Below are 25828 nucleotides of genomic sequence, written 5' to 3'. Positions count from 1 at the left end.
GCGGGGGCTCATGGGGGGCGCAGTTCTCGCCCTCCGCTCGCTCTGTGCTGGGTAAGCGGCGCGGCGCGGCGCGACGGACCATAACTCCCAGAGTGCACCGCGCGCTGGGGAGGTGGAGCCTCGGGCGTATCCTAAGGAGCTGAGGGGGCGGGACTGGCGCGTGCGCAGCGGGGCGCTCGGTGGCGCATTTTACCCCCGGGAGGGGAAGGTGGCGCCCGGTGGGGCGGAAGGAAGGAAGGGGGCGGCGCTCCGGCCCCGGGCTCTGCCGCCACCGCCGCTAGCGCCGCCGCTCCCGGAGCGGAGGCTGTTCGGGAGGAGGCGGCGAGGTGAGGCTGCCTGCCCCGTGAGCCGGCCGTGGCTGGTGGGGGACGCGGGGGGGGGAGGGGGGACGCCTGGCTCGGAGGGGCCGGTCCGAGCCCGGCTGCGGGGGGAGCAGGAGCCGTGGCCGCCCTGCCCCGCCCAGGAGGGGCTGGCATGCTGCCCGGGAAGGGGCCCGGCGAAGGGGGGCCGCCGGTAGAGCTGGGCGGTGCCGGCCGTCGGCGGGGCGGGCGGAGCGGCTGACGGAGAGCTCCGGGGCCGTAGCTGCGCCGGGCGGGCGGCGCTTCCCGGCCCTCCCCGGCGGCCGAGCCCGACAGCGCCGCGCAGAAAATGGGGGCGGACAGGGAGAGCGGGGCGTCCTCGGCTCTCGGTCTCACCGCTTCTAAAATGGCGCTGGAGAGCCGGGGCTGCCTCCCTTGAGCTTTGGAGGCGGCTGGAGAGGCTGCGTCCGTCATGTTGAACTCCGAAAAAAAAAAAATTATTTCCTTCGGTCTAGCTGTGGTGTTCTGGGCGGCAGTTTGGCCGCTGCAGGCAGCTTCTGTGAAATGTGAGTTTTAACCGCGTAGCGCAGCGCTCCAGCAGCCGTCACGGGTTCTGCCGACTCACTTTCTGTCCTCGGGTCAGCCCGCAGCCTCCCCTCTGCCTGCGGGGACTTGGGCGGCCTAGCTGTTACTGTATGGCTTCTGAAGCCTTCGTGCTCGATCATACCTGGAAATCCCGTTAAAACGGAAGCACGATCCCAGCAACGCTATGTTCATGCCCTTCTATCGTTAGTGCTGGAATTGCGGCCGTGGAAAGCTGCTTGTTTACTCAGCTGCATCTTCTGGGAAAGTGTCTGACGGCCCTTCCACCTGTGGGAAGTTGCCCACCCTCAGGTTGGCTGCGGCGTGTTGTTCGGTGTCAGCCTAGGAAGGGTTGTAAACGGGGCTCTGCTAGTTAGAATGAGAACATGGACTAGTGTCCAGGTTACATTTGCATTAAGACTTTTGGTAGTTTTTCTGTAACAATACACATTCACTATGTTTCTGTGTATTCCTTCTGAAACAGACCTTCTCACTCCCACCCCCTACCCCCATTTGGGGCTTTTTTCCCCCCACTGGTTTCGTGTCTTGGTGCACTAAGTTCTGTGATGGAGCCGATTTAAGAACTTTCTAGATGGTTCCTTTTGCACTGCAGGTCTCTGCTTCTTTGGTGGTTGTCTTTTATTTCCTGTGTAACTGTGCTGTGACTGGAGCCAGTGTGATGATGATACTTTTTAAAATACTATCTGTGTATTTGACCTGGACTATTTCAGTGATTATGTATCCCTACCTGGGAGGAGGGGGAGAATATTCTGCAGAATTGAATGCGAGGGATAGAATGAGAAGCTGTTTTGCAAAGTTCCAAAGGGAAGTTTTTTCTTTACATGTAACCTAGAATTAATACTGCCTTCATCCTCTCTAGAAAGCTCCTAGACCCAGATCACACCTTCAGGTATAGCTTTGGAGTAGTTCCAAATTATGGAAGCCCATGTCACCATCTTATTCTAGTGTTGTGTGTGTTTTCAAAGAGATCATTAGAGACACAGCTTGTTGCAGTTCAAAAGACAGTTGTGTGGGCTCTCTGCTGTTCTGTTCTGTGTTCTCATGTGGGGATACTGAGAAGTAACTGGAAGAATAACTTAGTCATGCATGTGAATTGAAATGCAGGAAGTCTGTGCACTGGTTTGAAAGGTAAAATGGCCTTAAATGCTTTAATCCTATTAATAAGCATACATGTAATTGACTCTTGCACTTTCACCAGCAAAGGGCTTTGTGTTCCCTTTCACTTATTGTTTAACTCCTGGCACTTTTATTGGTTGATGATAACTGAGATCTCTCTAAATGTCTTCACTGAGAAGTCTCTCTGCAACAGTGTAACTTCTGTAACAAATGAGTCAGTCACCTCTGCAGAAAAACCTTAATATCAAGTAATTCCCAATTGTGTCACATGTAATAACTTTGTGCAAAGAGACTGCAAGTCTCGTATCATGGTATTTTTGCTTACAGGCCTTTGTAAATTTCATGTACGTGTTTCTTTATCAAGTGTCCCTTTCTTCGAATAAGTTTGGGGGAGGTTCTGCTCACTGTTCTTCTCACTGTTTCAGTGGGTGTGTTAGACATGTAGCTGTCTGATGAATACAGACTGTTTTTCCTTGGCAGAGATTACCTAAGACTTCATTTCATGGTAGCATAGCAATGTAGAGAAGTTTAACAATAGTGATTGAAGCTAAGTTACCATCCACTCTTAGTTCATTAGAGCTAATTTAAAAAAAAAAGTAAAAATCTTTGCACTTGTGGCAGAAGTGCCTGACTAATTTTCTGCTGCCAAGCCATATTTCGCGTGGACTCCTACTAGTTTTGTGAAGCAATAGGCAAATATTTAGGTTGATGATGTATAATACTAGTGAATTTCAAGTTAGTTGGGGATTCTGAATATTATCTTGGTGTCCTACAGACAGGCAAGAGACTTAATTCCCCGAGGGAGAAGGAAGAAGTTTAATATGTGCTTCTGAGCATAAACTTTTATAAGAGAGCACTTCCAGTCCTAACATCTCTTCCCAGTCCAGTTGGATAGCGAGGCACTTAATTCTATCACCATCTGTGTGGCTTTTTGACAAATAATAGTCACAGGGGAGTTGACAAATAATAGTCACAGGGGAGTTGTTAGTATGTCTTTATATCCATCTCTACAGGTTCTTTCTGCTTAAAACATCTGGTGGTGGATTCTGATAGTCTTTTTGATTTTGCTTCCTCACTGAAGTCCTTTGAGACTTATCCTTTATATGTAAGGGTACAGTTTGACAGCTGACTCTCAGTGGCAGTGCTGGTTAAAAGCAGTTCCTGTCGCTTCAGTTACACCAACAAGCTGATAGCAAAATAGGGAGTTGTGCTGGTTTAGAGTTAACCAGCAGGGGAAATGAACTCAACTCAAAAGAGAGATTATAAGTCAGAATAACAATTTACTAAAATAATACAGTAAGTACAAACATACAAACAAACAATTGGTCTTAACCCACAAAACCCAAATGTATAACCCAGCACCCTGGGGCATGAACAAAGTGGTGTTCCTTGGGCCCCCCCTTGAGTCCAAAGTAAAGGGAGAGGGGAAGAACTTGCTGGTGGGAGAGCTGTTGCAGTCTGGTCAAAAGGGGTGATTGCAGTCCAGTGATGGTCTAAGTCTGGTTGAGAGTGATGAGCTGCAGTCTTTCTCTGGATCCCACAGAGTGGTTAAAAAATGTTCCAAGATTATATATCCTCCAGTTCAGGCAGGAATGTTCAGTGCTTCCCTCAGGGCGGGGAGTTCCACAAAGGGTGTGAGGACAAGAGCATCCTCCTATCTCACAGGCCTCTTAACACCTAGTTTATAGCCTGAGGAGTCAGGCTCTATGGGCAGAGGGTGCGAATAGTCTGTTGACAACAGTTTCTGGGAAATGGCATGGAAGGCTATAGAATACACAGTTTTGGGTTACACCCATACCATGATGAACTGGTCTCAGTTGTCCTAACTAGGACAGGAGTCAAGGATGTCGAATCTGATTTAGTTTACTGCATGACCTGACCGTGGATAAGGTGGAAAGGCTGTACTGCTTATAAGTGGCATCACTGCCTAGTAACTATGCAAAGGTGTCCCAGAAGGTGTAGTCTTATGAGCATTTTGTTGGCAACTATGTTTGCTTAAATAGCCTGTCTTGCCCCTGAAGTGCCAATACATTTGATGAACATATGTAGTGAAGCAAGTAGAAGAATTGATCCAAACCTAAGCTTGGGAAAAAGTTATTAATGGAGATCAATTCCCCAAGTATGGACTGCTACAAATGCTTATGGGTGTGGAGGGTGGGAATGGGAGTAGATAGGAACTGACTGAGCTGTACTGAAAGCTATCATGAATGTTGAGGAATAGTGCTTTGTCCAGGTAGCTGAAGAGGAAGGAGTGATCATGATGCTGATCTTCTGAGGTTTTGATGAGAAAATATTGCTGGATTATTTTGAGCAAGTGTGGAACATAGTTTCCGTTCACATTAACCATTCCCCTTAGTGTACCTGCATTAAAAATGCATCAGTTCATACTTCTAAATGTCACTTTAAAATAGTTATTTTCATGGACGCTTGTTGTGATTTAACCCAGCCACAACTAATTTCTGTGCAGCTGTTCGCTCACTCCCCACCACCCCGATGGGATAGGGAGGAAAGTCAGAAAAAAAGGTAAAACCCAGGGTTGAGATAACAGTTTAATAATTTAAATAAAGTAAATTATAATAATGAGAGGAATAAAACCGTCAGTGGCTCCTGGCCAAGTGCCCCCAGTTTATATACTTGGCATGACATTCTATGGTATGGAATATCCCTTTGGCCAGCTTGGGTCAGCTGTACTGGCCATGCTGCCTGCCAGCTTCTTGTGCACCTGCTGCCTAGCAGAGCATGGGAAACTGAAAAGTCCTTCACTTAGGGTGAGCACTACTTAGCAATAGTCAAAACATTAGTGTGTTATCAACAGTGTTCTCACGCCAAGTCCAAAACACAGCACTTCACCCGCTACTAGGAGGAAAATTGGCTGTGTTTTAGCCAAAATCAGGAGAATAATTTACATAACTATTCAGTTGCTCCAGGGGGAAAAAACTGTCCTACAGGATAGTAGCAAAGTAACTGGGAAATGATGCTGAAGTAGTATGAGACTTTGTTACTGCTGCAGTTCCTGTCTTAAAATTACATGAGAAGAATTGTTTTGAGCTGCTGCATCTGCAGTGCAGTAAGGAAGGCTAGAGGTGAAAGGACAGAAAATCTATTACAGAAAACAGTCTAAAAAAAATGCAGATAGAAATGACTAAAAGTATGTGAAATGAAATTTAATCAATAGAAAATTGTTGAACTCTGTAGGCTGTAGATCCTAAAATATTTATCATAAGGGTCTGTTAGTCTATAGTATATGGGAAAGTGTGTAAAGCTGTCTGTATGCTTAAATGGTGGTAAGAGAACGGTATATTTCTGTTCTGGCTTCTAAGACAAGACTGAGGAATTCTATCAGAAGACCGAAGGTAGTGTTCTTTAGTTTGCCTTGGTCTGAGGTGTATTTTCTGCTCTCAGACATCTCCACTTTTGTGTGGGGAAAGCATTTAGGGAAATCTAATCAGATTAGACATATGAGGTTTTGTATGTGTCTTTATATGAGTTTGTATGTGTGGTTTTCTGCAAGTGTCTTTAAAGACTTGAACTGGAGCTTCATTGTTATGAATGGTAATGTTTGAAATACTTTATCAGCTAAGCCCTCTAATACATATAAAGGAGTGAACTAAGTCTTAGGAGTTGGTTTAAACTATTCATGAATAATTAAAGAAAACTGTATTTAATACATATGCATGTTTCTATTACTGAAGGTAGTATTAACTGAAGGTGTGATGTGCAAAAAGGGAGTATTTTTACCTAACCTGGAAGTCACCTGGCTTTTTAATTATATGCATCTGTTGTTTACTTCCCTAATTTTTGATCTAAATAATGTTAATAACAGTTTCTTTAACAGTGAACTACCTCTTACAAAATAAAGAAATGGATGGGATGGATGAAACATCTAAAAGAATCCTAGAGCCATACCAGTATTTACTTCAACTACCAGGCAAGTTTCTTTGTAGTGTGTTGTTTGCAAATATCAAAATTGGTTTTATGGCAACTTTTGTCTTGGGAAATATAAGCCAAGAAGTTTATCCGTTCTTGATTTGTGAATTTAAGAGTAATAAAAAGTAATGCTTTCCAGTATTTGTTCCTCCTCCTGTAGAACCACCCTTTTGGTGAGATTGGTACAGTAGCTCTTGAGTCTGTTTCTAGTGTAAGTAGTATTTCAGTTGCTCTGTTCTCCATTCAGAATAGCTGACTTGCTACTTTAAAAACTGGTAAGGGAAAGTACTGAAGACGTGACTGTATTCTTAAACTCAGTGTTTTGTTCTTTATCTGCTTGCTGTACTGAACTCAGTGGGTTGTGGGTTTTGCTTGAAGGTTTTTCTTTAAAGTTTTTTATATGGTTGGAGGTTCTTTTTTTGTTGGTGTTTTTTTTTTTTTCTGTATTAGCCTGTTTCTCTTGTGTAACTTATTCTCCCTGGTATGCACAGAGCTGGGTTCTTATGGCCAATTTCAGCTGTCCATGGATTGCTTCACTTGTGAGAGGTGCGACCAGTCCTTGTGTAGTATCAGGTTACTAGCAATACAGTCACGTGAACTTTTTAGTCTTGAATCATACTTATGTAGCAGAATTCAGGAGGCAGTTTGATAGCAAACAATATCTTATGCCTCTTGGAAGTCTCTTTGACTAAAAAATCAGATTGTTTGCTGTGACTTTTACTTGTACACCTAAAGTGTAATGCAGACCATACAAGCTATCGAAGTGACTAATTTTGTAAAATTACTGGCAGAATAACTTTGTCATTGGGACTCTTGCATAACTACCTGGTTGCCTTCTGTCCAGTTTATACTGCATGCTGGTGGAGTTAAGGAAGATACAAAATATGGGTAAATATTAAGGAAAATAATCCTGATCAAAATAATCCTGATCTGACCAGGGTAGAAGACCTTCTGCCTGGACAAGTAGCACTGTTAATCACAGGCACCGTGCTAAATGGCTTTTGCACATCTGCAGCAAGACCTGTATATCAGCAGGGTGAGCCCTGTGGGTCCTAATTCATTATACCTGTGTATAATGAAATTCATTATTAATCTCTGCAAATATCCAGGGTCTTCTTGCTTACATTAGTGATTTCATTTGACTTGGCAGTTAGCACTGAGTTAAAACTAAGAAAAGGAAAGTATTTGGCAGTTGCATGCCTTTTTAATGCCAGAAAGTTCATTTCCCATTTCCTCACATGTGTTCCTTTGCCTGTGTTGAACTGGGTGGTGGTCTTTCTAGAGAACTATCTTGAGAAAGGGTTTGTGATATTCCAGAGAGCTTTCTCAGACGTGGTCCTGAAGAAATTGACTTTCCTCCAACACCATCTTTAAATGTACTTTTTGTTTGGTTAGATTATCTCATTAACCAAGGTATGTTGTGACACCTTTGCATCTTTAGCTGCTAATTATTTTTAGAGCTATTGTAGATAGAGAAAAAAACCTGAGCTTATACAAGAGGCACTAAGTGCCCAAAAAAGCTTCTTTAGGCGGTTTATGTAATATTACACTTGCAGACAGTGCAGGTGTTTTATATCCTGTCCTGATAAAGAATCATAAATCTCATAGTCCACTTTACCATGGTGACTTCTACTTAATTCAGAGAAGGTGAGAAACAAGAAACACTTTTCTCTATGCAGTAATGGAGGTGTGACTCAAAAGAGACGACTTCTCTTAAACTGGACAGATGAAAGTGATGTACCTGTGGAAAGTTTGTATTGAGTAACAGTGGAAGCAGTGAGGGTTCACAATCATATAGCTGGTGTTTACTGTTTTTGAAACACTGGCATTGCCTCAAATCAGCTGTGCCAAGTATGAATCAGTAGGACCAAGCTATATGTGTGAACCTTGGAGTTAGTATGAGCACTAAAGCTTGATAAGCAGGGAAAAAAGGGGCGTATAGGTGCTGTTTGTAAATAGGGTGGAACCCAAATGAAATACCTGAGCTAATCTAAGAAGCTCTTGCTGAAAGAGACAGTTTCGTTCTATCCTCTATGCTTCTGGAAGTATTCTGCTGCTTAACTTGTGCTAGTTCTCAGCTTGTGAATCAAATTAGGTGGTACCAACCACCTAACCTGTTAAAAACTTGCCTGGTTAATCTCATCTTGTTAGTGAGCTGGCAAAAGGTTAGGGACAAGAAGCTGTTTCTGTGTTGGATCATTTTGTTTGATCTGAGCTCTGAGGGGCTTTTGCAGGAAGCTTGGCTAAGTGTCAAATATGTATGCTTACAGCCCTACAGTCCAGTTGCTTATCTTGTAAGACTAGTTAAACAAACTCTCCAAGCGGTTTAGTAACCTATGAGTAAATGAATTTAGATACATATCAAACTTTGTTTACATGAAGAGGGATTTTGTAACAGTATTAAGGTTGGGAGGAGGGGAGGGAAGGTGCTGCTAATGTTGTCTGTGGTGTAAGAACACAAATTTTTGTAACTGCTAAGGATTAACCCCTCAATACAAGGAGTTGTATTCCCATTACAGAAATAAGACTTTTAATGGTAATGGTTTGGGGGTGATACATAAAGTAAGCTTGTATATTTCTTTGACTTTCAACAGCACTAGGATAGGGAAGCTACTAGGATTAAAGTATTTTTACTATATTGCTATTTTTAACTGCTAGTATGGTAATTAATGTTTATTCCTTCTCTAGCAGAAATTATTGCCTGGGAGAAGAATTCTGAAACAGTAACTTTTCTTGTAAAATCTCACTGTAGGAGAACATTGCCATACTAGTTTTTAGCAATGTTCTACTTATTAATCTAGTATTTAGTCTCATAAAGCGCAGGATTGACTTTCACAAATTCCATTGTGGTTTGTCTCAAAAATGGCCTGATTCATGCTCACGGTGAATCTTTTATTTCTGCCTGTCTGAGTTAACAGCAGTAGCTGGTTGTGCAGCACTTAGGAGTATATGGAACTTCATTTGCCATAAAACTGATATGGTCAACAGCTTGCTGTTGAAAGGGGTAAATTCTGATCCCTTTCATGACTGCATCTTCCCTTTCATATCTCTGTAGTATTAGCTGCAGTCTTTCCTGGGCTTGTTCAGCAAGCTAAACAATCAGGACTGGCTTTTGTTGTTCAGCTTTTTGTGCTGGGTTGTTGAACTTGACCAGGTTGGTGGAGGAGTTAAGCACCACAGGGCATGATCCCTACCACTGGCACAACTGCACTTGGCACATCAGAGGCCTCAGCTTGGGCCAAGTTCCTCATGGAGGCTGCAGCTCTCTAGATTCTGAGCTGCAGGAGTGCCTGGGGGCACCCATTGGCCAGAAACAAGTGATATCCCTGCCTCTAAAAGGTATGTAGTGGTAGAAAAAGTGTGTCACCAAGCAAAGGAGCAGTGGAAGGGGGTCAGCAGGCTTGCACAGCATCAGAGATAACAAAAATTACAAGACATTACATATTCAGGAGTCTGAAACGTCCGGGTATATTGAAGGAGGGGCAGGAATAGTCTGTGCATATCAGGCTGGGAGATGGATACTCCCACAGTGGTGAAGGCTGGGAACTGGGGAACTGATGGCTTCTGGCACCAGGAGAAAGATTCCTGTTCCTTGAGCAGATGTGCAATTGCCAAATAGGTTCAGTGCACTGTAAGAAGACACATGGTTGGAAGTTCTGTATAGATCTTTTACAACCTAAATGATTCTATGATTTTATACAACTAAGCATCAGAGCAGCACCTAGGGCAGCAGCAAGTGAGAGTAGCGAAGACACTGACTCCTGCAGGGGATGGAGGCTTCCACATGTGGTTGTGTATTAGGGAGATTTGCTGGTTTTGGGTACCTCTGATCTTATGGACAGACTGCCAAGGTGTTTCACCCTTAAAATACTTAACCTTGCAGTTCTTCTGATGGAGCAGTAATGGATATAGCAAGGGGGTGCTTGAAGCTTATCAAGCAAGTCTATGTGGCTTTTGGAATGAGAACCAAGGGCACAGGAAGCCACATGGCTTTTCTCCATGATCCTCAACCCCCTTCCCCTCACTGTCTAGAGGAATAAAGAGATACTGCCTGTCAACAACTAGTTAGTTGCACAGCTCATGTTGATAGCAGAGCTTTGCATCTTATGGCCATGAGACTCCCTTTGTAGAGCAAGGACTACCACGAGGAGATAGCATCCACCTACCCATGTCAGGGCACAAGTGTCTCTGCTAACAGACTGAGCAACGTGTGAGAAGGGACTAAACTAGAAATGACAGTAAAAGAAACTGACTACACAGTCAAGTAAGGAATTAGTGAAGTTGTGGACAAAGGGTACAGGCTGATTTGAACAAGAGACACCTTGGAATCTCAGAGCTGAAAGCAGACCATCCCAGCACTCCAACAAGTACGAACAGAACAACATGATAGGGGAAGCTCTGACTTTTTCTGAGGAATCTGCAAGATTGGATGCCTCTCTGAAGTGCCTCTACACAAATGCATACGTTATTGGGAATACACAGGAGAGGTTAGAGGTTGGCAGTAATTTTATTGGAGTATCTGATTTGTGATAGCTCACACAGCTGAAGCGCTGCAATGGATGGATGTGGACTGCCTAGGAAGACAGCCTAGGATAGCAAGGAGTGGGAGTTGCCTTTTATGTGAAAAAGCAGCTGAATTGCATGGAGTTGTACTTTCAGTCAGATGAGCCTGTTGAGAGCTTATGAGTTAAGACTGGAGGGCAGATCAATAAGGGTGACACTATAGTGAGTCTTTACAATGGACCCCCTTTACAATAGACCCCCCCCTGAGCAGGAAGAAGCAGATGAGACCTTCAAACAACTGTAAGGTGCTTCATATTTACATGCCCTGATTCTTATGAGACTTCAGTTACCTCACTGTCTGGTAGAAGAAGCAACACAGCAGGACACAGGCAATCCAGAAGGTTTCTGTAATGCATTGATGACCTCTTGCTACCACAGGTGATCAAGGAGCTGATTAAAGAAGGCGTTATGCTGGACTTCACACTTAAAACAAGGAAGAATTGGTTAGGACGTGAAGACTGGAGGCAACCTTAGCTGTAGTGACCATGGGATAGAGGCATTCAGGATTGTGAAAAGGAACAAGGCAAAAATCAGGATCACAACTGTGGATGGGTTAACCCTATTAAGAACGGGGAAGTTAAGCTAGAGAATTCTGTCAGTGACCCTAATTTGTCACAAGTGGCTGCCCAGGTTAAAAGTGTATATGCCTGCTCTCTCTGCTTTTCTTCTGCAGTTTGTTTATGCTGGTTGTAGTGTTCTTTGTAGCTGCTTGGGGAGGTCTGCTTGGGGACTTCATCCATTTAGTTTTAATCCATCAAAGGACGCAGCTAAACATACCAGTGTACAATATAGCGGAGGTAGTATAGTGACTTGCTTCCTCCAGAAGGGCAATGCCCCTTTCTCTGGTCCTCAACATCTGCTGCTCACCCTGTACTGACTCTGGTAGATCCACTGCATAAGCTGACTCAGTGCGTTAAGCTGGCAGAAAGCTAACCTAGCAAAAAGCAGAGTTCTCTGCTGGGCTAATGAGTTGAATTAGCTTAGTGAGGCTGTAATGGAGGGTAGGTTAACAGTCCCTCTGCTCTTTTCCATGCTGTTCTAGCCTTTTTATGTACCCTCTCTGTAAGTGGGGTGCTGCCTTAAGGGTGTAATTTATTGTTACTTTAATGCAACGAGAGTGAAAAAATACTAACCAGGAGTCTGTCCAGAGCTGGAGGTCTGTGGGTTTTGGATCTTCCCTGTCACAAGGACAATTGTGGAGAGAAAGAGAGTGAGTTGGCTGATTATTTTTTTTTCTTTTTGTTTTTCTTTAGATGAGAGGCATCTCATCTGAAGAGGTGGAGGGAATGTCCTCAGTACACCTTTAATCTGACTTGATATTTGTTTTAAGGATAAAGCTTTTACATTCTTATCTGTAGAAGGAATTTCATCAGAATGAATCTCTTATATTCTTTTTTTTCCCTCACCTTTTCCACCCAGCATTACTAAGGAGGAAAGCTTTTCATAGTTGCTGTTCAATTTGGGTAATATTGGGTAATAATCTTAGGCAGATTAAACCAAACACATTTAACATACCTTTGATAAAAGCTTGATGCAGTGACATCTATTATTATATCTCTATGCAGTAGGTAGAGCTTCTAATTTTGGATGTTAGACCTCTATTTTTCAATTTTACAATAGCCTGCTTAGAATAATTAACAGAGCAGTGACAAATGACAGTGAAGAAACTAGATAATTCTGGCAGTGCTCATTTTAATTTTGTCTTAGTGTTCTGTATTGTTGTCTAGTTTGGGGAGAGGAGAGGTGTGGCAAGGAATAGTCTTCTGCATCTAGGCTTTAGAGACCAGCATTAGAGAGGTTTGGTCTTTTGCCATTGTAGCATGGCTGCAGGCATAAAATGTGCATACAGCAAATTGCTGTACTATCGCATAGGCCAGGTGAGATTGACTTCAGAACAAGGTAAAATGGCATTTTTGTAGCAATAATGTTCCTTTAGAAGACAAGCAAATCTGCACCTATAAAAGGAAAGATTAATTGCTTCACTACACGGTGTTTTTTCCTTGAATAGTCAGTGTCTAGGAAACCATGTTAGTCAAGATAGACGAGTCTAACAATTCAAATGCTCTCTGTACTAAGGAACTGAAGTGGCAAAATCCATTGTGCATGTTACTAATCCATTTGAAGTGTGTGCTAGTAGTCAAGTTCCTCATGATAAAATAATGCTCGTTGCTGAACATCCAGCATTCTGTAAGCATATTTTCTAGGAGACACATTCAGAAAAACAGAATTAAGTGTTGTCTGTATCAATGTAATTTAGAAGTGAATAAACAGTTATAGATAAGGTACACTTCCTTAATGCGATATTATCTCTGAGTGGTTTTCTTTATGGATGTAGTGAAATATTTGTTAGTACTTAACTGGCAAGCCCTACAGTTTAGCAGATGTTTGTAACAGTTATTTTCAAGGGGAGACAAAACAATCCCTTTCTTCTTCAGGAAGCTATTAGTGTTTAAAACTGAGCACAGAAAACAACAATGGAGAAAACAGGCCAATGACTGTGTATGTCTAGCTAAGAATGCTCTTTCACACTGGATAGAACCAGAGGACAAAGCTACTGGGGGAGGAAAAAGGACCATTTTGTTAATCTCTTCTAGTGAAAACCAAAAGATAGTGGTGACAGAAAGCACTGGAAATCACTGAGAATGGAGACAAAAATTTCAGACCTCTGATCCAGGGAAGAAGGTTATCACCCTTGCTACAGAGCCCAACCCACAAAGCTATTGCTTACCTGGTGGTGACTTAATTAGAAGATGAAAAATTCTCAGTCTGGTTTCTCCAAGGTATATCACTGCAAGTGAATTTACCCATTTTTATTATTCTGTTCTGTATGTGCTGGTCACACAGCAGTAGAGAAGCCTTAGGGAGAGATTCAAATGTTAAAATTTTTTTGGTGCTATGAGCAAGATGGAATTATCAACAGCAGGACAAATATTGCAGAATCATAATGTCTCAGTAGACATTGGGACAAGTAATATGGAACCCACTGTCTATGTTGCACTGCTTTGAAGTTTATTTAAAGCTTTTTCGAAAGCCCTTCCTTATGTGAGCTACGTATGCAGAGCTGTTTTTCTAAACCTGTCTTAAGGTGTTTGAAGATCTTGTACATAGCTGAGCTTCTCAAAGTTCAGAGCAGAATTGTCTCAGTGTGGGTAGGGGGAAGACTTCATTTTATATTGAACAACAGTAGACACTGAATAAATATTTGTACCTGAATACTAACCAATTATTAAAGAAAGCTGGTATCAACAATTTATAGGCGTAGAGTTTAACTTCTCTTGAAATTAACTCTGTCATGTAAATTGCATCTGGATCAAACAATTCTGCTTATTTTGACACTAAACTTGGACATTTGGTGTTGTCTTTCATTCCTATGAAACAGGGTGACTGCCTGACTCCAACAAAGTAGATTTAACCAAAGCAGACCAAATCCTATTATTTGTAGGCAGATTTCTTGAGTATAAGATAAATATCTGAATTCTTGGAAAGTTCCATTCTGTTTGGAATGTTCTGTCCAGATTTTTGTTTAGAGTTATTTAGTAAGTATATGAAATGTCAGTTTCCTGTTTTACAAATTTACAGTAGCAAGTGAAGAATACTACGGGAGAAAAAACTAAAAATTGAGAGATGTACATATTCAACAAATACCCATACTTTCACTAATAATGAATCATACTTGAAAGATTTTAATCTTGAACATTCCTTAGAAACTAGGGCTTACTTTCAGAAGTAGCAAACTGATCTGTCCAGGTTACCAATATACTCAGGATCCCTTACTAATTAAACTGTCAAAACTAAATATAGTAACCTGTAAATATGTACCTTGCATATTACTGTGAAATGTTTAATACTGAAACTGCTGCTAATTGATGTTTATACAGTGAAGAAACAAGCTATGCAATGATATATTTTCCACTTTTGGGTCATCACACTGATCAGGTTTTTTTAATCAGATCTCAAGTCAGCTCTAGTTGTTAAGACAAACTGTCCCTAATAATGAACTTTGTTATTTTTATAAATGCCTATAATATTTTTATTGTAGGTAAGCAAGTGAGAACCAAACTGTCACAGGCCTTTAATCACTGGCTGAATGTTCCGGAAGATAAAATACAGGTACTGGCTAATTATTTTTAAAATGTTGTTATTTTTCTTCCAAGGTTACTGATAACAGATGATTCTAGTAGTTAGCGTAAATTGTAAGAAGTCTTAAATGCACTATTTTCTGAGTATAAAGTAGGCTTTCAGGAAAACAACTCTAGTACAAGGCTTTTAGTATGATGCAACACTAAAGAAATCACTTGCATGATAGTTACTTCTTTCTAAGTCTGTTCAGTCTTTGAAGTTGTAGATAAGCAGGTATCACTGTTACCCACTTAACTCAGTTACTAACACTGAGGTTTTTAATGACTTATGAAAGAAGCTAGACAGTTATCTTGTAAATGTAGTGGTTGAAAATAAAATCTCAAGATTTTGATTCAAGAATATCAAAGACAGCAGTTAAATCAACTTTACAAACCCAAAACTGTGAGGGGTATATCATACAGTCTCCAGTCCTTACTTTCTAATGAAAAGCATTAAACTAGGAATTCTTGTTCCCTTTTGCTTTTCTGTTGGGCAAATGGTGCAAGCTGCATGGTTGTGTATTTAAACACTGTGGCTTGCAAAATGAAAAATTATCCTCTGTGTTAGGTTAAACTGCAGTTTTGCTAAACTGCATATAGAGAGTGCAAAATATTCTGTGTCCAAGACAATGTAAGGAATTAAAATAATCAGTTGTGGTTTTTGACCCTTACCCAGCTGGTCCCTTGTTAATGTCATTAATGGTTGGCAGAAGTACCTTTAGAGTTTGTGAAGTAGTCATTTATAGAGTGGCTTAAGAGTGACACTTCATAGCCCTCAAGTAGCAAAGTGGTTTAAGAGTCTGCATTCGTAATCTAGCAATTCTTCTATTTTTCAATCTGTCTGTATAACTCTTTAGCCAGATTTATTCTGTCTTTCAGCTAGACATGTCTTACCCTTTGTGCTCAGATATATATCCAAAAAAAACATAGCAACCTGTGTATTGTATGTGTTGATTTTGTCTAATATCATAGATCAGAATTCAAATTGAAAGGAGCCTCTGGAATTTACCTAGGACAACCTTCTTCTTAAAGCAGGGCTTGCTCTATATCTACTTTAGGCTTCTGGGAGCCTTGTTGAGTTTGAAAATCTGATGTAGTTTCTTCATATTCCCAGGGTGAGTCTTCTCATGCTGAACTCCTTCCGTTATAACAAACCCTTCCATTCTGTTCAACTAGGATTTTTGTGTTACAGTCTGACAATTGCCTCTTGCCCTTTTGCTGAGCACCCATGACGGTGTGGTCCATTTTTGCTTAGTGATACAATAAACTAAAGCTGCAGTGCCTCTGTATGAGCAGAAGTCACCAGTTCTGTTAGTTTAAACTGATGCTCACATAACTATTATTAAGAAGTTGGACCACTTGTTTTGATTATCTTTATGAAGAAAACCAGTGCTTTAATGTTTCCTTTACCACTTAAGTTGTTTGTGATGGAACTTAGTATTTTCATTCTTCAGGGCCTTTGAGGACAAAACCAAGGCCCTGTCATCTCTTAATCTGCATCCTGACCCATTTATTACAGTTTTTGTGCATTCTTGTACTAATTTTGATAACTAATGATGGTTGAGGTCTGGAGGACCACCTCTGATCATCTTTTTGACATCTCTCATAATCTTAAGATGTCCCCTGTGTCTAACAGCCTGCTTCCCTTCCAGCTATTTGTATTTCTTTTATTAGAAATCTGAATTCTGGCATATATTTGGGACTTTTTTTTTTACTTTAGATTATTTGTCTTTATGTAGTTTATTCAGATGATACAGTTGAGGCTACTGTTCCTCGGCAGTTTATTTTACTATTGACTGCCACCATTTCACTTTTTTCCCCAGCCAGGTGGTCTCTTCACCCCCACCCCTCGCTAAATTTCTTGTAGCAATCTGGTGCTGCACTGAGAGACTCCAGCTTGTTGAATTAGAGAACACTGGGTTTGTCAGAGGAACTTTCTCCTAAGGAAGCACTGAAATGGCCTAGTACAGGGTCAACCAAATTTTAGAGCTATTGCAGATAAGGAGTTGAAGAAATCTGTGTGTTGAACTAATAGTGCAGCAGGTACTGATTAGATAGTTTAGACTGTAAGAAAACAACACTATACTGGGTCTTCAGATGTCATTATGAAGAGCAGTCTTTTCATTTTCTTGAACTGCTTCCTGATGTCTTATAAAATAAGCTTTTTCTGCTATATGAGCTATTTCACTCCTTACTTTCACCTTTGAAGCATTTTTGACACTGTCTTAAGTTCACTAGATAACTTGATTCAAACACAGTCATGAAGCACCGTTTCCATTAAATCTTAAATGTATAGAAGCTGCAAGGGATCTGGAAACTGACAGTGATATCAAATAGGTTAGCAAGAGAAACGCTGGAATAAGCTTATCCAAGGAATTCATAAAACACATAGAACGTTTCCTGATAATACTGAGAATGAGATAGTGGACCAAAAGAATATTCAAACAAATAGGTATATGGAATTGCCTTCAATAAGTGCTCTATCCTTTGATTTTTAAGTCAGTGGTCAACAACGTATCTTGACAGGTCCAAGTAGGGCTTACTTTTTGCTGGTCGGTGAGTCGTGAGGGTTAAGTATGTTGTTCTGGCAGTCATATCTTGGTAAAGCAATTAAATTCCTGGGGTTTAGGTTTTAATTTTTAGGACATTGGTCACTGAACATCAGGTGACTTGCTGCCCAAAAAAACGCTTACAGCAAAGTCCTTATTGTTTTGTCCTACAGGGCCCACCAAATAGGACCATACTAGGTACTTGCTACTATTTTATGGTGGCCTTAGTATTTTTTACCAGTTGTTTTGATGAATGTTGACTGAGTGCAATGTTTGTAGCTAGCAAGTGTAATTGGTTCATTAGCTTTAAAATCATATCTTAATCAGATGTGTTTTGCAGTGAGTTTATACAGTATGCAGTTTTATATGCTTAAATTTATTTCTATTTAAGCAGGTGCTGAATATACCTGTTGATTGCATAACAGCTGTGCAATAAAAGCAGTGTATAGTGTTAAGACTCTTCATTTTTTGTTGAGATGTTAAGGTTCACTTCTAGTCAGCTACAAACCTGATGTTCTGAAGGTCAGAACACGTCAGGTGGTGTATGATATTGTCTACCTAGTAACAAGTAGTAAGTGTGTAGGAAGCTTCCCAAAAGATATCGTAGCTGTTGTCTTTCTGCCAAGAATTTTCCAAATGATGATGTTTCAGAGAGAATAGTCTGTCCTTTAAGAGCTCAGTACTGAAGATAACCACACAAAGTGTGGGAAAAGAAAGATGAACTCTCTCTGCTTATCAAAACAAGGTTTATGAGACAAATGGGATAATGGATGATACCTGACGCTCTCAAGAACTGACCTGGGGAGATTTGAGGTTAGTGAATCTAAATGTTTGAAAACACTGTTTATTTTCTTTTCCCCTAATCATGTTTCTACTAACAGACTTCTAGACAATGGCTGTTTTAGAACTGTAGCAACAATGAAGAGAGGCATGCAAATGGAAGCACTTCAGGGAATAAGTTCACTTTGAATTTGAAAACAGTATACGAAAGACAGACCACATGATCTAGGACTTAGAGCAAACTGGCTGATGAAGAGAATCATAAATCTGTACTAATAGTAAAAGCAAGTGGTCTAAAGGGGAACCTCAGGGATAGAGAATAAATTTCTTTAAAATATTATCAGTTTTAAATAAGGTCTTGCAAAACAGGGTATTAAATTACAATGTCAGACTTAATAATTTTCTCTTCTTATAATAGGTTATCATTGAAGTGACAGAGATGTTGCACAATGCAAGCCTACTTGTGGATGATATTGAAGATAACTCAAAGCTACGACGGGGCTTTCCAGTGGCACACAGTATCTATGGAATTCCATCTGTAATCAACTGTGCTAATTATGTGTATTTTCTTGGCTTAGAGAAGGTTTTAACCCTTGATCATCCAGATGCTGTTAAAGTTTTTACCCGCCAACTTTTGGAACTCCATAAAGGTCAAGGCTTGGATATTTACTGGAGGGATACTTACACCTGTCCTACGGAGGCTGAATATAAAGCTATGGTACTGCAAAAGACAGGTGGTCTCTTCGGATTAGCTGTAGGCCTCATGCAGCTGTTCTCAAATTATAAAAAAGACTTAAAGCCACTCCTTAACACACTTGGTCTCTTCTTCCAAATAAGAGATGATTATGCCAACTTGCACTCCAAAGAATATAGTGAGAACAAGAGTTTTTGTGAAGACTTAACTGAGGGCAAGTTCTCATTCCCAACCATTCATGCAATTTGGTCAAGACCTGAAAGTACTCAGGTGCAAAACATTTTACGTCAAAGGACAGAGAACATAGATATAAAAAAATACTGTGTGCATTACCTTGAAAATGTTGGTTCCTTTGAGTACACTCGGAATACATTGAAAGAGCTTGAATCTGAAGCCTATAAACAAATTGAATCACTTGGGGGAAACCCTGAGCTTGTAGCACTAGTTGAACAGCTGAGCAAAATGTTCAAAGAAACTGAAAATTAAAAATGTAACGTCTGGGTGTGGGTGAAAACTCTTTTTAAAATGGAAAGATAACCAGACTGAGAGATGTGATAATCAGTCTCATGTAAAACTTTCTCTTGTAGCTATGTTAGCAGAAATTACTGTTAAAAACAACTTGCCACTGAGTATTGAAATATATACCCTATTATCTCTAAGGTCTTAACTGTAACTGCTTACAGTCGGCTTTGTTAAAGCAGATGTACTAGAACTGAAACAAGTTTGGAATCTAAATGTGATCATGTTTACACAATCATAGGCATTATTTTATGCCTAAAACTCTTGTGTCTCTAACCAGGCTATCATAGGCTTCTGGTTGAAATTCTGTGTTTAAATCATATTGACATATGTGTATTGTGCATTTTCAAACTATGCTCTGGTAAACCAAAATGTATGTTAAATAACAGAAGAAGATAGTTGCAACCACAATGGATATAAAACCGTTGTATGGTGTTTCTAAGTTAGACTTGTGAAGATCAGATGGATCAGCTTACTAAGTTCTAAGGTGAATATCCTAGCCAGCTTCTGGGGATATTTTCAGAGGAATGTGAATTATGAAAGATAGCATTTTATATGCAAATAAGACATGTTTAGTCTGAAATTGTCACTTTGTAAAGATTTTGAAGTACCCTAGAGATAAAATTCCATCACATCAGCGAAGTGAAAATTCACAGCTGATTCCGGCTTTTCAGTGAATAATTTTGATCACCTGGTTTTAGATTTTGAAACTGTCAAACATTTTGTAGCCAGGAACTTAAATCTATGCATTAGAGCCCATACGTGTAACTGTAAATAGCAACACAGTAAGTTGCTACTACAAGTGGAAAGGGCTTCACATCAGGTAACTTTAGGACTCTGTAATTGGTGCAGGTCTCTTTAATAATTGCTTATAATTGAGGTGCTTCTCCAAGAATTTATTCATAATTCATATTTCATTCCTGTTCTGAATTGCTGTCTGGAGGCATGTTATAGATCTCTCCAAAGATACAAGATCTGTAATTTTTTGCTATAGCAGAGTACAGTATCTTGTTCTACGAGCTACACTACCACTTCAGTTTTGTTAATTGTTTAAATAAAGCTTTAAAACTATAGACAAACCAAAATAGAACTGGGACTGAAAGTAAGATTGAGGGGTAGGACTGATAAGTGACTGCTCACCTCTCTCTATATAAATAAATGTATATAAAGAAAAAAGTGAAGAAAGTGTAAGCAGAGATGTTTGGTTTTTTTTCTTGGCTGGGCTGGCTTTAATCAGGTTCAATTCCCTTTGTCTTCACAGCTATATAAAGCTTTGCTTTGGGGTAGGAAGGTGACGGTTTGGATCAAAGGTAGGACTGGTGCTATAAGCTGTGGTGTTAGCTCAAGCATACTCTGAAATGGCCAGAGTTACTTGGCTTTGAAAGGCTAAAGGATAATTTTATGCAGGTGTTCATTTACTGTACCTGGAAAGCAGGGAGAGCCATGATCTCAACCCACTGAGAAAACTAACTGAAGAAGGTTGCTGTAATGTCTTCCCTGGGCAGCCTTAATATTCTTCTGAAAGTGATCAAACAAAATTCAGAATGACTGCTTTCAGTCAGAGATATTATGTAGTTACGGATGACAGCTTATCCCTTTTATCTGCATGCTGGGGAGGAATCTTTGACTGATTAGGCATAGAATAATAGCCTTTTCACTGAATGGACCTGGTTGCTAGGACTGAATAGCTTCAAGTTGGTGAAAGGTATTTTTAATGTTAATGAAAGAGAATTGTAATTCCTTTTTCATAACTTGCAGTGCTTAGAAGCCTTTAAATTTTTAATGTGTTATGAGAAAATACTATCTGCAGCAAGCTACATTTATTTTGTGCCATGTCTTGGGAGTTTCTAAGCACTGTTGCAGCTGATGTTGAATAGGGGAGAGCACTGAAAAGACTACTGTTGTCAGGAGAATCTCCTAGTCTTACTGTGAAAGGTGTCCTGTCTATTAGGATATTGTAACTGCAACACAGTACGAAGTGTACTTAGTGCTATTTTGTGTCTGTTCAATTGCTGAATGTAAACAGTTTTGTGTAATCAAACTTTCATAATGAGGTAGCCTTCCTTATTTTTTGTATAAAACTTCTTTACCATCTGAGGCTTCTGCTATGTCATTGCTCTTTTGGTTCGGTTCATTCTAGGAATTCACCCCAGTATTTAGTCTAATACCATGTCTTGTAGAGTGTACCTTCATTAATGTAGGAGTAAGTACATTGATGTTTTCCAGCTGCAGGCCATTTAAACTACAAATGGGTAAGAAGGGAAAAGTTGGTCCAGCTTTCTTTTCCCAGGGTACAAAGAAACCATACAGCTCTGTCTTACACTTCTGCCTTCAAGGCTTTTGATACCAGTATTCAAAGCATACCCTGAAGGTATATCTGAAAAGACCCAGAAGCAGAGCTGTTGTTCTTCACTTGGTTAAGATAAACAGGATTGTGAGGGTTTTTCTTGATGTATTCAGGAGTTGGAAGAGACTGGGATGTTTCCCCTTCATCTGTTAAGCTAGTAGAACATCTCTTACGTATTAAATGTCAGTAGTGATGATGTTCCTTAGTCAAGGTAGATTTTATATTTGATGCCGTAAGATGCGATTGTGCATTCTCATCAATATTCTCCAATGTTCCCGCTGATTCAGGCTGCTGAGGTTAAGCAATGTTAGGAAAATCACTTCTTTAAAGCAGCATGGGAGTTCTTGCGGCTGCAGAATTAGTTTAGTTGTACAAGTGCCACTCACTGTTGCTATACCTCCCACAACACAGGAAGTGGGGTGTTTTTCTGATCTTCACAAGGTACTCATTGCTGCAGAACAGAAACCTGAGTTGCAAGTAGAGAAATTTTGCCATGGGGAAACAAAGAGGATGCTGGTTTCAATGTTAGTTGCTTTGAGCCAGAATTGTTCCCCTTATTATCTTTGTACCATTGCTAACAAGTTCGGTTTTGGTCAGGTTATCATGGCATTTCTTGGGGTTTGGCTCTTGCGGTTCATATAAAGAGAAATGCAAATACTCATCAGTCTGCAACATTTCCCCCTACCTCAGTCTGTTTTATTTCTGTTTTATTGTGTGCTTGCTTGGATGTAAATGAATGCTGTCACCTGTCTTTGAGTAGCCAGCCATTGGATGGGACATCTGGCTTTGCTTTTTCAAAGGCTGATGTTCTCCCCATCAATTACAATGAAAATGGCATTATTTCAAGACCTTCCTGAGGACATAGCTTGTCTTTCTCCTCTCTGAACTCGGACTGTACTCAGTACTCAGTTACTAAGAGCAACTTTGTATGTATCAGCCAGTTGTTGATACAAACAGCCTGAAAATGTTAATAGCAGTGGGAAAGAAACTGTTGCCACTTCTCTATGTTTCAACTAAAGTTAATTTTGCTAATTTGCCTGCATGTGCTATGGAGTTTTCCTGTATTAATGAGTGCTTTCCTCAATTATTGTTAAAATGCCAGCATGCTATAAAAACATGGGATTTGTGGGGTTTGAACTTCAATATGACTTTATCACTGAATTGGGCCAGGATTTTATTCATGTGCATGAGCATCTTTTACTTTTCTTTGACCTGTCTTAATTGTTTTACATTTCAGGTTTGATATTTACTATATTCTTTTTATTATTTGCTCAGTACTTTTGCTGTAATTCTTCTTTCAGTTATATTTCTATTCTCTGCTAATACCACAGCATACATAATACCATCAAACTGATTTTTGATCCTGGTCAAACAAAATAGTCTGGGTCTGCTTTTGCAGCAGTAAATCTTGGTTCATCATATGCCTTCACAAAAGTAATCAAAGATTTTCTACAATCCTGAAATGCCTGAAACTTTTTTTTTCCAGGAAGCTAAAGCCTGTAACATTTTATATTGCCATAAATTATTTTTGTCCCGTGTAGCTTGAGCTACTTTCCCTCTCCTACCTGTTTGCTTTCAAGACCTATTTTGCTTTGGTGCTAATGCCTGTTAGGTCTTTTTATGAAAAAAGTTAACTCCCTAGCCCTGGGGAAGAGAAGTTAATTTTTGTCTGGGTTAATGAATTATCCCACTCAGCAAGAGTCTGATGAATGTCAGAGCTGGCAGGTAGTCAGAGGCCAGGGAAAGTATTTGAGAGAATAAGAAAACCCATTTTAGTCTCCCGAGGCTGCCTCATGTAATTTCACCTCATTTTACAGCATTTACTTGACTTTGTTAGAAAAGGCAAAAGAGTGTGGTTAGTTTCTTTGAGCTTCCCTTCTTGCTTTCCAAATAGACTGAGAGATATTCAAGTTAAAAATTATTTATTCTGATAGTTATTTATTTAATTTGGCTATATCATCTAAAGGTTTTGATTAAAGCTACAGATTAAACAGAGTACATTGTTTCATTGTTGTATTTTTCTTTCTCTTAATAACTTTTCTGTTCTTGAAGTCAGGGAAACATAGTCTGCCATGTGTCTGTTTGACTTGTTTGCTACCTCACATTAACATCCTTCCTGAATAACCTTTACCATAGGTGAGCATCAGTGTTCACTGTTTCTGTGGCATTTTTTAAAATTACTTTAGAAGGCACCTTGTGAGGTGTGGCTAGGAGTAATCCATGATTCATTAATTCAATTCAAGCATATTATCTACAAAACTTAGTAATAAAGATTCAGGTTAAACCACATTAATCCTGATAGTTTTCTTCATCTCTCTACTCTGTGAGACAAGTGAGTTCTCCATAAGGCTCATTCAAAAAGTATTTTCTGATCATGTGGGTTTAGTACAGCATAAAGAACTATGGGGGATACTTAAAGAAGACCTAACGTGACACTTCTAGGGAAAGCACTACAAAACCTGATGTGAATTTGTGTAGAAGACTAATGTGAAGGGAAATCATGGATAACTTTCTGCTTTTGAACTCCATGAAAATACTCTCCACTCTGTTGGTATATTAATTATGTGCTGACAGTAAGGAGTTGCATCATCTCTTGACCACGGTAGGTAATTTTCACTCTTCATAATGTTTCAGTTGATATTTCTAAAGCATATAGTGTGAAGTTACTTAATCACTCAGTAATTACTGAAGTCTGTAAAAAAAGGAAAAATGGCAAATGCATACATTTTTTTTAATGTATTTTGAAATACATAAAAACTGGCCTGTTCTCTTGCAATCTACTCTGTTACTCTGCGGTGAACTTCTGCTAGCTGAGGGAGGCATAACTTTTCACTGACTGAAGTTATTAAAACCAGGCTGACACCAAACCTCTATGAACAAATTGGATGGGAGAAAAAAGGGTTGGCAAGGAAAAGTTCTTTAAAAATAGAATTTCTGTTAATTGCAGAGTTAGTACATAAAGCATGGAACTAACTCCAACAGTTTTTCTGTGGCCTTAACTGAAGGATCTGTAGCTAACTATTTCCTTCTTTTTGGGGGTGGGATGGAATGTGCGAGTCAAAGTAAAAGCCATAAGGAGGAATTGTCATTGCTTTTCCCAGAAATATAAAAACTATGCTATAAACCTTATCTTTTATATTTTACACCAACCAACATGTAGTTCAATAAATCTAGAAGGTAAATCCATTTCTACTTAGGTGCTTATAAAATGCAGAAGTTACGATTCTAGGTAACAAGGTGAAAATGTTAAATTGGTCTAGTTGTTTCATTGGCATTGGGACTATCCTGTTCCTTGTCAAGTGCAGAGGATGAACTATAGCTGTTTGATAACAGCACAAAGTGAGGCATGCTCTCAGCTTTGTCCTCAGGAACAGTGGATGAGTCAGAAAAGGAGAGCGAGAGGGGCTTACTGCTGTTCCTGCTATCACATTTATACCACTATCTAGGTAGTTTCAGCATCGTTTTAAACTGGAACAGATCGTTCCAAGGGTGCCCTCTGTGGGAGATGAGTGGGCTTAGGAATCCAGATGAGACACCACCACCACGACTAAAGATGTGAAAGAAGGACTAGGGTGTCTTTTTTTCCCCAAAGCTATTAGTTGGCCTGAAGTAACCGTATTACCTATGGCAAAGGAGGACTCCGAGCTAAAGACACAGAGATCTTTGCTGGATTGTCCCTTTGGGGAGCAGCTGCTTTATGCAAAACAGTAAAGCATGCTCTTGAAGCCTATTACTTGAAGATGCAAGCTCTGGGCATGCTAAAAAATTTACACGTTATCCAGATTATTTTGATAGGAATGTACTAGTGTTACCAAATACCTGTTCTTGATTTCTGTAGTTAGTCTCTATCACAAACTCAGAGTAAAGAGCACAAATATACTGCCTGCCACATTTAATGTAATAGAAGCAGAGGCATGGGACTGAAAGGCTTTCTTGATTACTTGCTGTCATGGTTATTCCAGTCTTGGTGGTCCCAAAATTCAAATCATATTGTTTGAATGAGACATTAAAGTATGAAACACATGAGAGATGAACAAATGTGAAAAACATGAACTAGAATACTTCTAGTTTTATAACCACAGACCTGTGAGAAAGCTATTAGGTCTTCTTGTACCTATCTCTGTCAAACTGAGGAGCTCCTGCTAAACTGTTCCCCAGCGACTGGTACTAGAACACAGGTGTTAATCTACACACAGTAGGCACCTCGATTTTTATTTTGTTTTCTTTTATAAGCTGCGTTCCCTGATTGTTACAGCTCTTCTCTGGGGATATTTTTTTCAAATAGCGGATGTTGAAATAAATGCAGCAACAAA

The 25828-nt window shown here is 40.0% G+C and overlaps 1 protein-coding gene across 9 annotated transcripts; it reads left to right on the top strand.

Annotated features, from left to right (window-relative positions):
- Window positions 1-154: 154 nt before the first annotated feature.
- GGPS1 (geranylgeranyl diphosphate synthase 1) lies at window positions 155-23510 on the top strand. 9 transcript variants are annotated; one of them, XM_064648789.1, is made up of 4 exons: window positions 155-326; window positions 5854-5946; window positions 14548-14618; window positions 18374-23510. In XM_064648789.1, exons 2-4 carry the CDS (start codon window positions 5880-5882, stop codon window positions 19133-19135), a joined length of 900 nt encoding a protein of 299 aa, XP_064504859.1. In that variant the 5' UTR covers window positions 155-326; window positions 5854-5879; the 3' UTR covers window positions 19136-23510. The 9 variants fall into 9 exon arrangements, with proteins under 9 accessions (XP_064504859.1, XP_064504865.1, XP_064504860.1 ...); XM_064648795.1 differs by lacking the exon at window positions 5854-5946 and adding an exon at window positions 17921-17988 and having other exon boundaries at window positions 172-326; XM_064648790.1 differs by having other exon boundaries at window positions 172-326; window positions 5842-5946.
- Window positions 23511-25828: the final 2318 nt, after the last annotated feature.

This window comes from Pseudopipra pipra, chromosome 3 (assembly GCF_036250125.1).
Source record: "Pseudopipra pipra isolate bDixPip1 chromosome 3, bDixPip1.hap1, whole genome shotgun sequence".
In the NCBI taxonomy this organism is placed as follows: domain Eukaryota; kingdom Metazoa; phylum Chordata; class Aves; order Passeriformes; family Pipridae; genus Pseudopipra; species Pseudopipra pipra.
This window is presented reverse-complemented; position numbering and strand designations above follow the sequence as displayed.